Source organism: Mycetomoellerius zeteki, unplaced genomic scaffold, assembly GCF_001594055.1.
Source record: "Mycetomoellerius zeteki isolate Tzet28-1 unplaced genomic scaffold, Tzet1.0 scaffold35, whole genome shotgun sequence".
Taxonomy (NCBI): Eukaryota; Metazoa; Arthropoda; class Insecta; order Hymenoptera; family Formicidae; genus Mycetomoellerius; species Mycetomoellerius zeteki.
The window spans coordinates 1,425,425-1,439,899 of NW_017257338.1; the positions used below are offsets into that span (position 1 = coordinate 1,425,425).

The window sequence follows — 14,475 nt, forward strand, 5'->3', positions numbered from 1 at the left end:
CATTCAACATGTTTCATGAGCTTTGTAAGTTTATATTAACAACCATTAAATCTGATCTTCATTATATACATATAAATATATAATTTATTATATAAATATATAATTTATTTATTTATTCACATCGTCGTATTTATGAATATATACAAAAAAAGAAAAAAGGATCAATGACACAATATTGGTATATCATGAGTAGTCCAAGATAACTGAATTCACTGAAAGCGAATGGATCATATGGAACGGAAAGAACGCGATTGTCTTCAGTATGAAAGTCGAGCTTGTGAACGTTCGTTTGTGCTGTCCGGATCTCTCTTGAACTTTGCGCACACCACTCATTCTGTGTATACAACTCATTCGCTTATCAATGCAGCGCATTTAAAGAGGACACAGTCCTAAATGTTTCCCCCCTTCTCCCTCCCAACCCCGAGGAGATTTTGATACGCAAGTGTCGTCAATAATGAAGCGTATCGTGAGGAAACCCCTTCCAAGCAGTTTTATCAAAATCGCGGAACACATAGTGATAACGTTCGATGTTTTCTACGATCGGTTGATTTGTGCCGGCCACCGACCATATCTTCCTTTGTCCCGCAATCGCTGACGAATACATCTAACAATAAGTACGTACGCGTCATATCGTTAATACTTGAACGGTTTTCGTTATTCTGCGACATATGGATTCTGTCTTCGCAGTTATTTCGAAAATTCGTGTATGCGTGGAAAGTGACGAAAATCAACAGTTACGAAAGTGCGCGATCGACATTTCTTCTATTCGCGTACGACGATTTTTTCTCTTCAAACTGTCACGATTCCGCAAAAATGATATCTTTAATATGATTAATATAATTCTAATGCGTATATAATGATATACATTATTTATATAATTATTTCAATATATTGCGACTTCCTTTTGAAAAAAAAAAAAAGAAATTGGTAAGATATCAATAATTTTCATATTTTTAATCGATTAAAAAAGAGCTCTTTTGCGAAAGGAACCAAGCAAATAAACAGAAATACGTTTTTAATTAATTCTTATATATATGAAATGGTTTTATTTCTGTTATAATATTTTTGAGAGAGAGAGAGAGAAAGATATTTAAATTCAGTTATCATCAAAATAAATAATGGAAACAATAAAATTGCAAAAAACGTTTTTATCAAACAGTATTAATCACTAATCAATATTAATATATTTATGATTAAACTATTAAAACTTATCAAAATATAAGGAATTGATAACCTTTGGTCATTACTGTTTAATCAAATTAAATTAATGGCAAACAAAACTTATTCGTATGCTGCTATTTAATATATTTATTTACTATAATTACTATAGTTACAAAATAATTAATGCAATATAAAAATTGTTTATAATCATTGCAATTTGCACAATAAGTTCAGAAATTATAAATTGAAATGTGACGATTTCAAATTGACAACATTGATGTTCAATGACAATGACAATGATCGATGATCCACATCTGAAAAAAATCATGATTCATAATTACACAATAAACGCGGTCATTTTTATATTGATTGAATTGACTGCTTTTTTTATCAATAATGTGAAGAAATACGTGTTTTTAGCCTGCATCATAATCGTTTTTATTTAAGAAATGTTTTAAGATACTATTTAATATGGCTCTATAGATTCATTTATGATATTTTTAGATAGTCGTATAAAAACTATATCAACTATATGAATATCGACCTTTACTATTGTCATGCTCGTTCTATAAAATTTATTTTGTACAGTCAGGTATGTTTAATAAAAATAATTCAAGGAAGTAATTTAACATTCCCAATTTCAAATGGAATTATTTCATTCAAGAGACAAATTTAGAATATTTTCCGTTTCATTTCTTCCACCGCATGATTTTGTAATTCTATGGAGTTGATTTTAGAATATTCGTCTTACTTACGATGTATCGACAGTAACGCCCACTCAATAAACGTTCACATCATACATAAAGATTAAAGTATCTACACTATGCTCTATAGTCCGTGACACCTTCCTTGAAATATCCCACTGCTTTCACCTTGGTTGCAACACACACATATATTGTTGCGGCAAAAAACATGCTACAGTAGAGTGTTATATTACACATTGATTTCGCCAATTTATCGTTGGTTTATACACGCACATACACAACACAAAGACACACCCACACACACACACACATACTCACACTTACACGCGCGCGCGTTTTTTACGATGTGTTCGAAAAAGAATATAAATAGATAATTTTCATTGATATTTCCAATTAATCTATCTCGTTTCTATTTTCTCGTTACATAAAAAACCCACTGATTGCGCAATATGTTCTTAGAGGAGTATAAATTTTTTAGCGAATTCTTTTTAAACCCTGGTAAAGAATTTTTCTTTTCGTGAATTTCGCGCAATTTAAATATTAATTTTTTATACGGAGCAATAGTCTTGTATTTCAATAATATTTATCCCGCAAAGCGCTTGAGAAAGTTAAATACACTCGGGAAAGCTGCGAAAATGTGATGAGTGGACTGGTGATTGAAAACATGTTTTCAAATGTTTGATAAAGACAATAACAACCGCAGCGTAAAAAGTACATGAGCGTTAAATGTCCCGATTGGAATTGCGAACATTAAGATTTATTAACGCATCGAGAGAGTGACGATTACAATCCAAACAGAAATTTTGTTTTATTTACTTTATGTGAATGACGTCGCGACAAAAACTCGCGTGTGTAATATACTAAAATGTTTTGCTCTGTATTTAGCACTTATCGCAATTCATATAGTTTATAGCAACGTAGGAAAATTATATCGCATTGCGCAAATGGAACATCATTATTTCCTGACTAATTATTTCTTTTCCTTTTTTGGCTTATGTATACGCTACGTAAGTTCATGATAATATTTTTGACGTAACCATATACTCATCCTTCTTCTCTTTCTTTCTCTTTACTACAAACGTTCTGTTGCATTGATAGTCAGTTATCGTTTGTTAACTTATATTTTACAAATAGAGCATGACGAGATGGCCGGGTAAAGATTCAACAATATTTAGTTTTTCGTTATGCGACATTCATTTACAATTAGATAAGATTAACGATTCATAATGATTAATGAAATCATCAAAGGTTACTGTGGACTTAGTACTCTCGGAGTATGACCAAGGTGATACAATCTTGTTGACGTATCATTTGGTCATATAACCAAGGATCTATGTTTCGAGAAATTTATGCAAGATTTTATCCATTTTTTATTTGTTCGCTAAATCGTGTTTACACATACTAAAAAATTGGATGGAGATAAGAAGATTTATCTCCAATTATCTATTATAAATATATCTCGTATTCGCTTTAAATAAATATTGGATGCATCAAAAGTTTAATTGATATAACTAACCGGTAAAAAATTTTTCATGCATAAATGTATATAAATATATATAAACATAGATAAACATGTATAAATATTCATAAACATATATAATTATGTATGAGATATGTCCATACATGTTTGTACATCCTTCTTTAGTTTGTAAAATTATTTTTTAGTGTACTAAAAATAATAATAATAATGAGAAAACATAAAAAATAATTAAAAGGAAAATTTTCGCATTGTTTGTTTTAGAAAAAATCAAGTTTGGAAAAATGTAAAAGAATTGCTCATATATAGTTGCATGTAAAATTATACATAATTATGTAAGAGCAAATTTTTTTACATTTTTCCAAACTCGATTTTTTCTAAAAAAAAAAAAAACAATGCGAAAATAGTCCCATTAACTATTTTTAATGTTTTCTCAATATTATTATTATTTTTAGTGCATTAAAAAGTAATTTTACAAAAGAAAGAAAGATGTATACGGACATATTTCATGTGTAATTATATATGATTACGAATATTTATGCGTGTTTATGTATGTTTATACATATTTATACATATTAATGTATAAAAAATTTTTTACCGGGTATCATCGATATTATAAGATTCCCTCTATAATTTACCGTTTCTTGTGTAATAAGGCTGAGCCGTGATCAGGATAAAAATATTTTGGTAATCTGAAATGTCAGACAGGTCTACTATTTTGCAATAAAAAGAATGTATGCAAGATTAAGTAAAAGTAAAAGAAGCGTGCATAGTAATTTCTGACACCGAATATATTCAGTCTTTGACTACACATATAAAAACATTTTAACTTTATTTTAAGCTATTTAGTAAGGTTTTTCGCAATCGATCGTAGTCTACTATTCTGGATTCTAATCATTACGAAATTCTGTTATGGACAATCAGTAATTACGCGATAAGCATAAATCTAAAAGGCGTGTCATCAAAACAAGTGGCTTTGACTGAATCATCGTGTGTCGAACAGAAAACTATCTTGTAAATACAAAGCTACCTTTGTTCTCACGAAATGACGCAGACTTATCTATTAACATAAATAAAGAAACGAACTATGAATTCCTCTCTGATTTACGCATTATTTATCATTTTAATTTAATGTTAATTACAAAGCTGAGTCTAAAATCATAAGATAACATTAAAATATCTTAATGTTTACCTTATGCGTCGATTTTAGACATTCTGCTCCTTTTTTGTTAACAAATTTTTTTGTTAACAATTGTTAAACAAAAAAGTTAAAAAAATTTTTTTTCTTCATAACATTGAAGTACTCTTGAAACCGTACAACTTTTGTTTAAAAAATTTTTTGAAGGATAAATATTACCTACTTCATATATTCTCCTTATTCTATCTTAGTATATAAATATATAAGCACTAGAAAATATTTTACAAACAAAGTATATATACGGCATATTAATAAATTTCCATCCTTCATTGATTTATCATCATTTACGACAATATTAGCGATTATTTATTTAAGGGATGTTGCAAGGGACACAGATATGCGTCTAATCAATAAAAGTTAATAATTTAAATTATTTATGTAACATTAATTTATATTTGTAATTATCATTAAAATCTGGAAATTATGTATCCACATAATAAAGCGAAACAAGTCCTTCGCATCGTCAATATCTAGTTAGGACTATAAAATGACAAGAATTTAGGAGCATTGTGTCGAATGTAGAAACTCATTACGCAATTAGATTATATTAACCACAGGAATTAAACAATTTTCGGTTTGACATTCATGTATTCAGCGTATTGTGACATTTATTAAATTGATATGACATACTGAAGATGACCAGAATAATAAAATAATATTTCTTTTTTACGATTGTATTTTATGATCATCTTTTTTTATAAATCATCTAATAAATGTTATTTTTGTCTTTCTTTTTTATATCTGCGTCTGCAACTCTCGACTCTGTGGATTTATCATTCCTCGTCGACTCGTTTGTTCCAGGTTATTCGAATTGGAGCGACTTATGAGCGTTCAAGCATAATCGGTCTTTATTACTCGACTGGTTCGGACAAAGTGCGCGATGGAAGTACTGATGCACGAGGCGAGCAATCGGCAGGAAAATAACGCGAATGCGTCAGCCTGTATATCTGAATCCAAATCTACGTTCAAGAGACGAGAGGACAGTATGCCATCCGACGCACACAGCAAGGAATTGGTCGACATCATCTTCGAAAACATCACCTACACTGTCAGCCGTCGTTTCAGAAGAGGTAAGCTATCCTCAAACTCTTTTTGTTACATATTGGATTAAGAACTCACTCAGATTACAAATACTATATAAAAATAAAGTAAATTTGACCCTTTTAATAATTAATTTGGCCCAGACAGCACTCATGTCAAAATCGGGACATAAATTAAACGTCTTAAAAACATCGTAAAATCGTTTCAAAATATCTTGTATCCTGATTTTTTGGACATATGTGTTGTCTAAGCATTTTTTTAAATTGAGCTAAAGTTATCTTATTTTACAAGAAAAGTTAACGATTTTTTGCTGAAATACCTAAAAATTTAACTAGATACCGGTCTTAAAATAATTTTAGAATAGTAACAGAGTAGTAACAGAGTAGTTGCAGGAAAAATTACCCCCATTTCTCCTATTTTTTCTGACTTCTGTGGCGTAAATCTCAGCGCGGCGTATTTGTCGGAGTTATCCTATTGTTTAGATTTCTCACACACTCACATATACACACACACATCGAAAAATCATATAATTATCATGTATAATATTAAAATTTTTCCTACTTTTATGTAATGTAATAAAAGCGTGTGTAAAAAGCTTATCTTTATTTTTTTCTTAGTTTCCTATTATGAGATACCATCTCATATGAGAAAGTCCTTGTATGCCTCATATTAGAAACGCTTTTTTTGAATGATCAAAATCAGCACTTTTGATAAAAAAATTTCACATATAATAAATTATAATTATTATTGACTGCTAACTTTGGCGATAAAACTTAAATATATTTCCTATAAATTTGACATGAAGATAAAAATTGAGGTTACAAATTAAATAAATTACAAGCCTTTAAAAAAGGTATCTTATATAATAAAGGCGACTTTACCCTATATAATAAATAGTGTTTATGTTTTTATTGCTTTCCACAAAGTAATTTCTCATTAAATTTTAGCACGTATGCATATTTCGCAAAAAATTTTTTTACGTAAAGAAATATTTAATAATTAACAACAATAATTAGTCGATTATAAGCATCAGTGATAATTATAACAATAGAAGAAAATTTATTCGGAATTTATTCGGAACAAGAAACATAAATAACGACTTTCAAAGCGTTAAGTAATCATCACCTTGAAAAAATTTCAGAGGAGAAAGAAATCTTGCATGGGATTAGTGGAAGGCTTCCTAGCAAACAGTTGATCGCTTTAATCGGACCATCCGGCGCGGGAAAATCCACATTACTCGACATCTTGTCCGGTTTTCGAACAACCGGAATGGATGGTTCCATATATGTTAATGGTCGTATTCGACATCTTAATAATTTTCGGAAGTAAGTACAGCTTCGATACTTTCGATATCATTAAATTTGAGACTTTTTAAATTGTTAATTTATATAAAATGCGTATTTAAATAAATAGAGAATTAAAGATATTTTATATACATCTTGTTCTCTCTTCTTTCTCGATTCTACATTATGTGTATTTACACTGTTGACAATTTCTTTAGAAATAAATATTGTTTTAGACACGGATATCAATCGCATCAATGTATGTATTATTTTAACGCTTCATTAATTCTCTCCCCAGATGCAGCGCGTACATCACGCAAGACAATCGATTGGAACCCCTGCTCACCGTGATTGAGAATATGAGGGTCGCCGCCGATTTAAAACTGCCTTCGAGCACACCAAAACACAAGAAAGAGATGATCGTGAGTAAAAATTTAGCCAAAACTATTTTATATAATTTATTAAAAAAGAAATCGTCATGAAATTTACTAGAACTTATTGAAGAAAATTCTTTTTATTGAAATTTATTGAAGAATTATTACAATGTTTTAGCAGATCTAATATTTAATTAATATATTTTATAATTACTTAATTATTATTTAAAGATAATATAAAAATGTTTATTACTAGCTGCACCAATATTAATCGTCTTATCCTATATATTAATTGTATGACAAATGAAATTTACTGTTGAGCTGATTTAAATGAATTATAATACTTTAGAAGGATTAATTAATATAATGTTTCAGATCGAAGATATTCTCACGACACTTGGCTTGTACGAACATATGAACACGAGATCCGGTCAATTAAGCGGCGGTCAAAAAAAACGGCTCTCCATAGCTCTTGAATTAGTCAATAATCCCACGGTGATGTTCCTCGATGAGCCAACCACGTAAGTTTAATGTAACTTTGATTCCCAGATAACATTTCGTGTAAAAACAAAGCAATGTAATTTATTTGCTGATACTTGTGTTGTAATGTTGCCATGGTAATGGCAAAAACATTTGCTAAATAAAATTTTGCTTGCATGTTGCCACCAAATTGCCGACACATATCAGTAATTAATAACATATAATATTTGTGACAAAAATATTTACAAATATTGTTCGAATAGTGCCATAATTTTGCCAAATTAACATTTGTACTTTTGATGATGAGCAAAACTGCTTCAATTTTGCCGAAATATTGCCATAATCAAACACTTTTACCACAATTATTACCGCAAAGTTACTGTAAAGTTACTCTACTTAGTTTGTGTGTTTCTTTGCTTGGAATATTGCATCAAATGAGGACTCACCTTGTTGGCAAATTGCTTGCAACATTTTTAGCAAATTTTCAACAAAACGCCGGCAAAATGTTATCTGGGTTATTCAATGTTGTCTAACTTTTGTCCGTTTTATTTATTTTACGATTTAAAAAGATTTAAAATGCTCTTTAAATCCTTCATCAATAAAATCTTTAATTGCTTCTTAGTATTCATTTTTTGTTCTCAATAAATATTCAATAAACACATTTACGTAAACGCAATTATCTTGCAATAATCTACGCAATAATTTTCCGTTAACTAGTTCTGTCTTACAAAATGAATAATCTCACTTCGAGCAATTTAGTTATTTATTTATTCATTTCTTTATTAAAATTGATAGTTATTTATTTATTTATTTCTTTATTAAAATTGATAGAGTCTCTCTATCTAGTAAAAATAAACAGTCTTTAATAATTTTTTGTTTTACTTTATTATTTTATTGCTATATATTTTATCGACATTTGTATTATTATATCATAGTACTAGTCTTTAGTCGCCGCAAGGAGAATTCACGATTATTTTACATATTATATTGCATATTAACGTTTTTATGAGTAATTGTCATATTAACCTTTTTTTAAAGTATCTTTATGAGTAATTATGTGTGTCACATATATTAACCTTTTTTTGGAGTATAATGTAATATCTAATATTTCTAAAATTTTTAGTCAAAATCATTAATAACAATTGATTGATGGAATACCATTAACATTGTTAGTTCAACGGATTATTCATTTAAAAAAAAATGTCTTGTAATATTTGTCATATTTGTTACAGAGGTCTGGATAGTTCATCTTGCATGCAAGTCGTAAATTTGTTAAAAATATTGGCGCGACAAGGGAGAACAATAATTTGTACTATCCATCAGCCCAGTGCATCTTTATTTCAATTGTTCGACCAGGTAAGTAAATGCGTCACTGAAATTAGAAATTACTATAAAAATTATAAAAGTTTGCTTAAAAACATGTAAGATAATTAATAATATTACTTCGCGTGATATCAATATACAAATTGTTTTAAATTTCATCTTTACTCAGTAAATACAGTGTTACATGTTTACTAAGTGAAATGCGTTTATAATTAGAATAATAAGAAAATCAAAATTCTTACAGGTGTATGTGTTGACGAATGGAGACTGTCTGTACCAAGGAGCAACAAGCAAACTCTTGCCATATCTGGAAAGTATGAAACTGCCGTGTCCTATGTATCATAATCCGGCAGATTACAGTACGTATAATTACTTTTTAGCAAATTACTCGAGAATTTCATTCGTTTGATCAGCTAATATTGATATATGCAAATATTGTAGTAATTGAGCTTGCTTGTGGCGAGTACGGTTATGAGAAAATCAATACGTTGATAATGGGATCGCAAAATGGACGAAATTTACAGTGGTTCGACAATCCAAAAGCCTTGAAGGATGCGAAAAGTTTAAGAGGTACTTAGAAAAGAAAATATAAAAATCACTATGACTATAAAATTATGTAATTTTACAACGATCATCTTTATTATTCGTTAAAATAGATTAGTCTGTATTAGAGATGCACCGGATATCCGAAATAATTTTTGATTTTTTAGCGGAACATCCTCTGAAGAATGAAGTGAACGATAACAGTGGCTTACACGCGACAAATTTCGTTCATCAAATCAAGATCTTGCTAAGGAGAGGCTTTATCATGTGTAAACGAGATACGGTAAGAATTGTTTGTTTATCTATTACATTTTAATACACATGCCAATGATGATTTTAATCAGCGATACGCGTAATCCTTGAAAGTTTCTCAAATCCTTGAAAAATTACTCAAGATCCTTCTTTTTAAGATTACGCGGAGTGTTTAATTCCTACAATTGTTTTATTGATTAAATTGAATAAAATAAATAAAATCTTAAAAATATTAAGAAGTAATATTTTAAGAATTCAGAGAATGTGTCAGTCGTAAAAAAATTCAAAGCGCTTTCGATCTGACGTAAAAAACGCTTGCACTACGATCGCATGAATTCCATTTAACAATATATTGTGCACATTATATATCGTAGACTCTGACACATTTACGCATCGCTGTTAACATACTCGTCGGTGTAATGCTGGGCACTGTCTTCCTGCGATCCGGTGCCGACGGTTCCCGCGTTTTGGACAATTATAATCTTTTGTTTGCTATCCTTATACACCACATGATGACGACGATGATGCTCACGGTAGTTACCTGTAAGTATACGCGTACTTTTCGTAAATGGCTTGCCATGGCTTCGCGATGACTAACTTTCACAAATGTGAGTTTGTATAACGGAAAGCATCTTATCTTTAATTTGTAGTCCCAATGCAAATGTCTATCCTTCTGAAGGAGCACTTCAACAGATGGTACAGTCTGAAGGCATTTTACACGGCGACAACGTTGATTGACGTGCCTATTTCGATAATATGCTGTGTACTTTTCTCGATAATCGTCTACTTTATGTCAGCGCAACCATGGGAAATTATTCGATTTTCTATGTTCCTGTCCATTAGTCTATTAATCTCGTTTCTAGGACAAGGTACCGGGCTTATGATAGGCGCTGTATTTAATGTCGTAGTAAGTATAATTAATTATTAATTAGAACCAGGGAATGGAAGTAACTCGTTACTTATAATGAAGTTACAGTTACAAGTTTTTTTTTGGAAATTTTACTTTACTTGTAACTGCGTTACTTTTTTTCTTTGGTAACTGTAACGGTAACGAAGTTACATTTTTTTGATAACGGTAACGAATTTTACAATTATTTTTATCGTTACTTTACACACGATTGGACACGGTACAATTGGACACAAGCCACTCATAGCACTTGAGACTAGAAAGCCCTTATGCCCATTCGTTGTGATTAGTGATCATTGTTTTTAAAAAAATAACGGAAAAGTAACGGTAACTGTAACGAGTTACTTTTACAAATCGATAACTAATAATGATAACTTGTTACTTTTTCTACTCGGTAACGAGTAACTGTAACTTGTTACTTTTAAAAAGTAACTTTCCATTCCCTGATTAGAACTATTGTTGATAATAATTATCAGTGATACTGTTCGTAGGCCGTAATGTTTGTTATTTAATTATATACAGGGTGACCCACGTAAAGTATTACAAGCTAATAATTTTAAAAATATTAGTCCTATCAAAAAATTGTTCATGAGAAAGTTTCATATATTCGAGGGGCCTTTCTAACTATGTAAACAAAAATCCATCCCCCCGTGAAGAGGGGTGGGGAATAATTTCAAAGTTTGAAATGGGACCCCCTGTAAAATGTTACATATTTGGATTCTACGGAGAAAAATAAATAAACTTTGTCTGAAACATTTCTTTGGAAAATGCTCCTATCAAAAGTTATAAACATTTAAACTTTAATGTAGAGTGCATTGAAATTATTGATAAATTAAATAAGACTCGTAATTTTTTCTGTTTTTTTTTATTTTATTAAATGTTCAAATTGGTGACCATTAACATCTAAACACTTATTAATTCTTTTTACAAAACTTTGCCTAACTCTAAACAACATTTCTGGATTCACTTTAGTACAAGCTGTACGTTTCTCCGTTTAAAGTCTTCTTTTATCGTAAATAGTTGAGATGTGACTTCCTCTTTGATATACTCCCATAAAAAATAGTTCAAAAATATAATATCAGGGTGAATGAACGAGAGGGTCATTGAACAGGACCTTCCCGACCTATCCACCTATCACGAAATATCTTATTTAAAAGAGTACGCGTTGCTCTGGAAAACTGAAGAAGTGCACCATCTTATTGAAACCACATTATATCGATGTTCAATCCTTTTATTAATTTATTATCAATTTCTTTTGACTTTGATACTACCAAATGCGTTATTAATTTGTTTTTATTATGTTACTGATATGTTATATAAATTTATTGCAAGTATCAGCAATTCGCCCTATAGCTAAGAGTGCATGCTGCAAACTGCATGTTTATTGCAAAATGTTCCATAAAAATGTTCAACTTTTAAAGTAAAATTAATAAAAGAAACATTTTAACTTGCAGAATGGCACATTTATAGGGCCAACATTGGCATGTCCACTAATGATGTTCGCTGGATTTGGAGTATCATTACGTGATCTACCAAGCTATCTTAAGTGGGGTAGCTATATTAGTTATTTGCGATATGGTCTAGAGGGGTAAGAATTACTTTGCAAATTTTGTATTACTTAGTAGCAATATATATTATATATATATATATATTTATCACGTGTATTTTCAATAGTATTTTCAATTATTCATATTTATAATAAAACTTCACATAATTTTATATATACTGTATGGTTTAAAGAATTGTGTTTAAATGAGAATTATTTGATATAATATAATAAATTAATCTAAAATTTAATAATTCAAAATTATATAAATGTAAAATATTTAACGTTAATACTATTCGACGTTAATTTAACGCCGTAGGTTTGTCGGGGCTATCTATGGGCTGGACAGACCCATTCTAGACTGTAAACAGAAGGGTGAGTTTTATTGTCATTATAAATATCCTTCGAAATTTCTCTCAGACATCTCTATGAGAGGAGACCAATTCTGGAACGATGTTATCGCGCTTGCTACAATATTGCTCATCACACGATGCAGCGCATATTTATTATTACGATGGAAACTAATGTCATATCGATAATATCGATGATACTGATGGACCTTTAGAATGTGATTTTTTTGTACTCCAACTATGTATTTAAGTAACTAAGAGATTTAAGTACGTACTTATTATACTCTCGATTTTCCAATTTATAGAATTTAAGTTTTGCTCGAAGCCACATTTGCCGTGTAGTTTTCAAAATATTAAAATAATTCAAAATATCGAATAATAATGGAGTAATTAATTGAAAATATTGGAAATTATAATCAGAATGTTAAGCGTACGTATGTATTCTTTTTGTATGCAACTTTGATAAATTATCCGATTATTTCGTAATAGTCGCGAACCAATAAGACTGTGCGTATATCTACGTAACAAATGTATGTATATATGTATGTATGTACAATCTTCGAGTTCATATTGATGGACATCGAAACTAGAATATGTATATGTTACGTAATACTGGTAATGGATACTGCGATAATCATATTTAATTTTTATTAATGTAAAGATAGTTTTATGGCTTCAAGAATAAATCAAATATAGATAAACTGTCAATATGAGCTTCCGCAGTTGTTGGCGCATAAATAATATATTTATATAGTGATAAGATATAATTTGTAAACAATTAGGATGTATTAACCAACAAATTTAATTGCAAACGTTTTGACTCTGTTTTTGAGTCTTTTTTTTTTAGCGCGGATCGTAAATATTACAGTTTGTACTTTTCGTATTAAAGAGAATTCGAATTCAGAGTTGAGATTGTTTGCAAATTATATTTTATCGCTTTATAAATATGTTATTCAACAATTGCGAAGGTTCATATTGACATTTTGTTTATATATTTTATTTAATTTTTATATTTAAATGTGATATACATGCGAAATGATATGCAAGGCCTATATGATACTGCGTGATAATGTATAATGTAATGTTAATCAGTAAAACATTTCTATCAAAAAACACTACTTGAACTTTATATATCGAGTCATATTCTAATTCTAATCGGGTCTGTCACAATGCTTGACGTCTGACGATTTTAATTCACTCGAAGTTTTGATAGATAAATACATCAAGGATAAAAAGTGTGGATTACGTCAGTCCTTCAATAAGAGAGCTATGCAAATTGCAAGTAAAAACATTGATTTTAAAATGCAGAAGTACTCTTTATATTAAGAGATAATTATTTTAATATATTTTTTAAAAATTGTAAAAAAAAATTCGAACTGCTTTTGTTGAAACAGTAAATATATTATAAAACAATCATCTTTATTTCAATCCTTTGAAAATTAATTAATCGAATTACTAGAATCCGAAAAACAGTGCTGATCCAGTGTAAATCGGTATATGGATATTTCTGGATCCAGAAACACCAATTTTCCGAGTACCAATTTTCAAGTCAATCGTAGGTAAAGAAAAATGTATGCTTCAAAGGGTTAATTGAAAATTTTGGGCTTATAGTTATTCGACAACTTTGTTAAGTCGACGCATTGATTATTCACTTATCCTAAGATATATTAGTTTATTATACTATTATATTACTATTATATTTAATTTTTTTTAATATAAAATGCTAATCTTTATATTATCATAATTAGTGTTATAAAAAATAAATCTTCTGCATGTTTTATAATTGAATTTATTATACACATATTTATAAAATACAGAGTGCAAAAAGTTTTATAC

The 14,475-nt window shown here is 29.6% G+C and overlaps 1 protein-coding gene across 2 annotated transcripts in view; it reads left to right on the forward strand.

Annotated features, from left to right (window-relative positions):
• Positions 1 to 12,962, forward strand: part of LOC108725534 (ATP-binding cassette sub-family G member 4) — a 16,598-nt gene extending 3,636 nt beyond the window's left edge. Inside the window, exons 2-13 of one of the 2 annotated variants that reach the window (XM_018452591.1) lie at positions 5,342 to 5,610; positions 6,723 to 6,906; positions 7,163 to 7,286; positions 7,614 to 7,759; positions 8,951 to 9,074; positions 9,286 to 9,400; positions 9,483 to 9,611; positions 9,752 to 9,867; positions 10,211 to 10,379; positions 10,487 to 10,743; positions 12,198 to 12,331; positions 12,609 to 12,828. In XM_018452591.1, the coding sequence (XP_018308093.1) occupies positions 5,421 to 5,610; positions 6,723 to 6,906; positions 7,163 to 7,286; positions 7,614 to 7,759; positions 8,951 to 9,074; positions 9,286 to 9,400; positions 9,483 to 9,611; positions 9,752 to 9,867; positions 10,211 to 10,379; positions 10,487 to 10,743; positions 12,198 to 12,331; positions 12,609 to 12,828 (1,908 nt within the window). In that variant the 5' untranslated portion in view covers positions 5,342 to 5,420. Of the gene's footprint in view, positions 1 to 5,341; positions 5,611 to 6,722; positions 6,907 to 7,162; positions 7,287 to 7,613; positions 7,760 to 8,950; positions 9,075 to 9,285; positions 9,401 to 9,482; positions 9,612 to 9,751; positions 9,868 to 10,210; positions 10,380 to 10,486; positions 10,744 to 12,197; positions 12,332 to 12,608 lie in introns of those variants that run through there. The other variant, XM_018452592.1, reaches the window with a different exon arrangement.
• Positions 12,963 to 14,475: the final 1,513 nt, after the last annotated feature.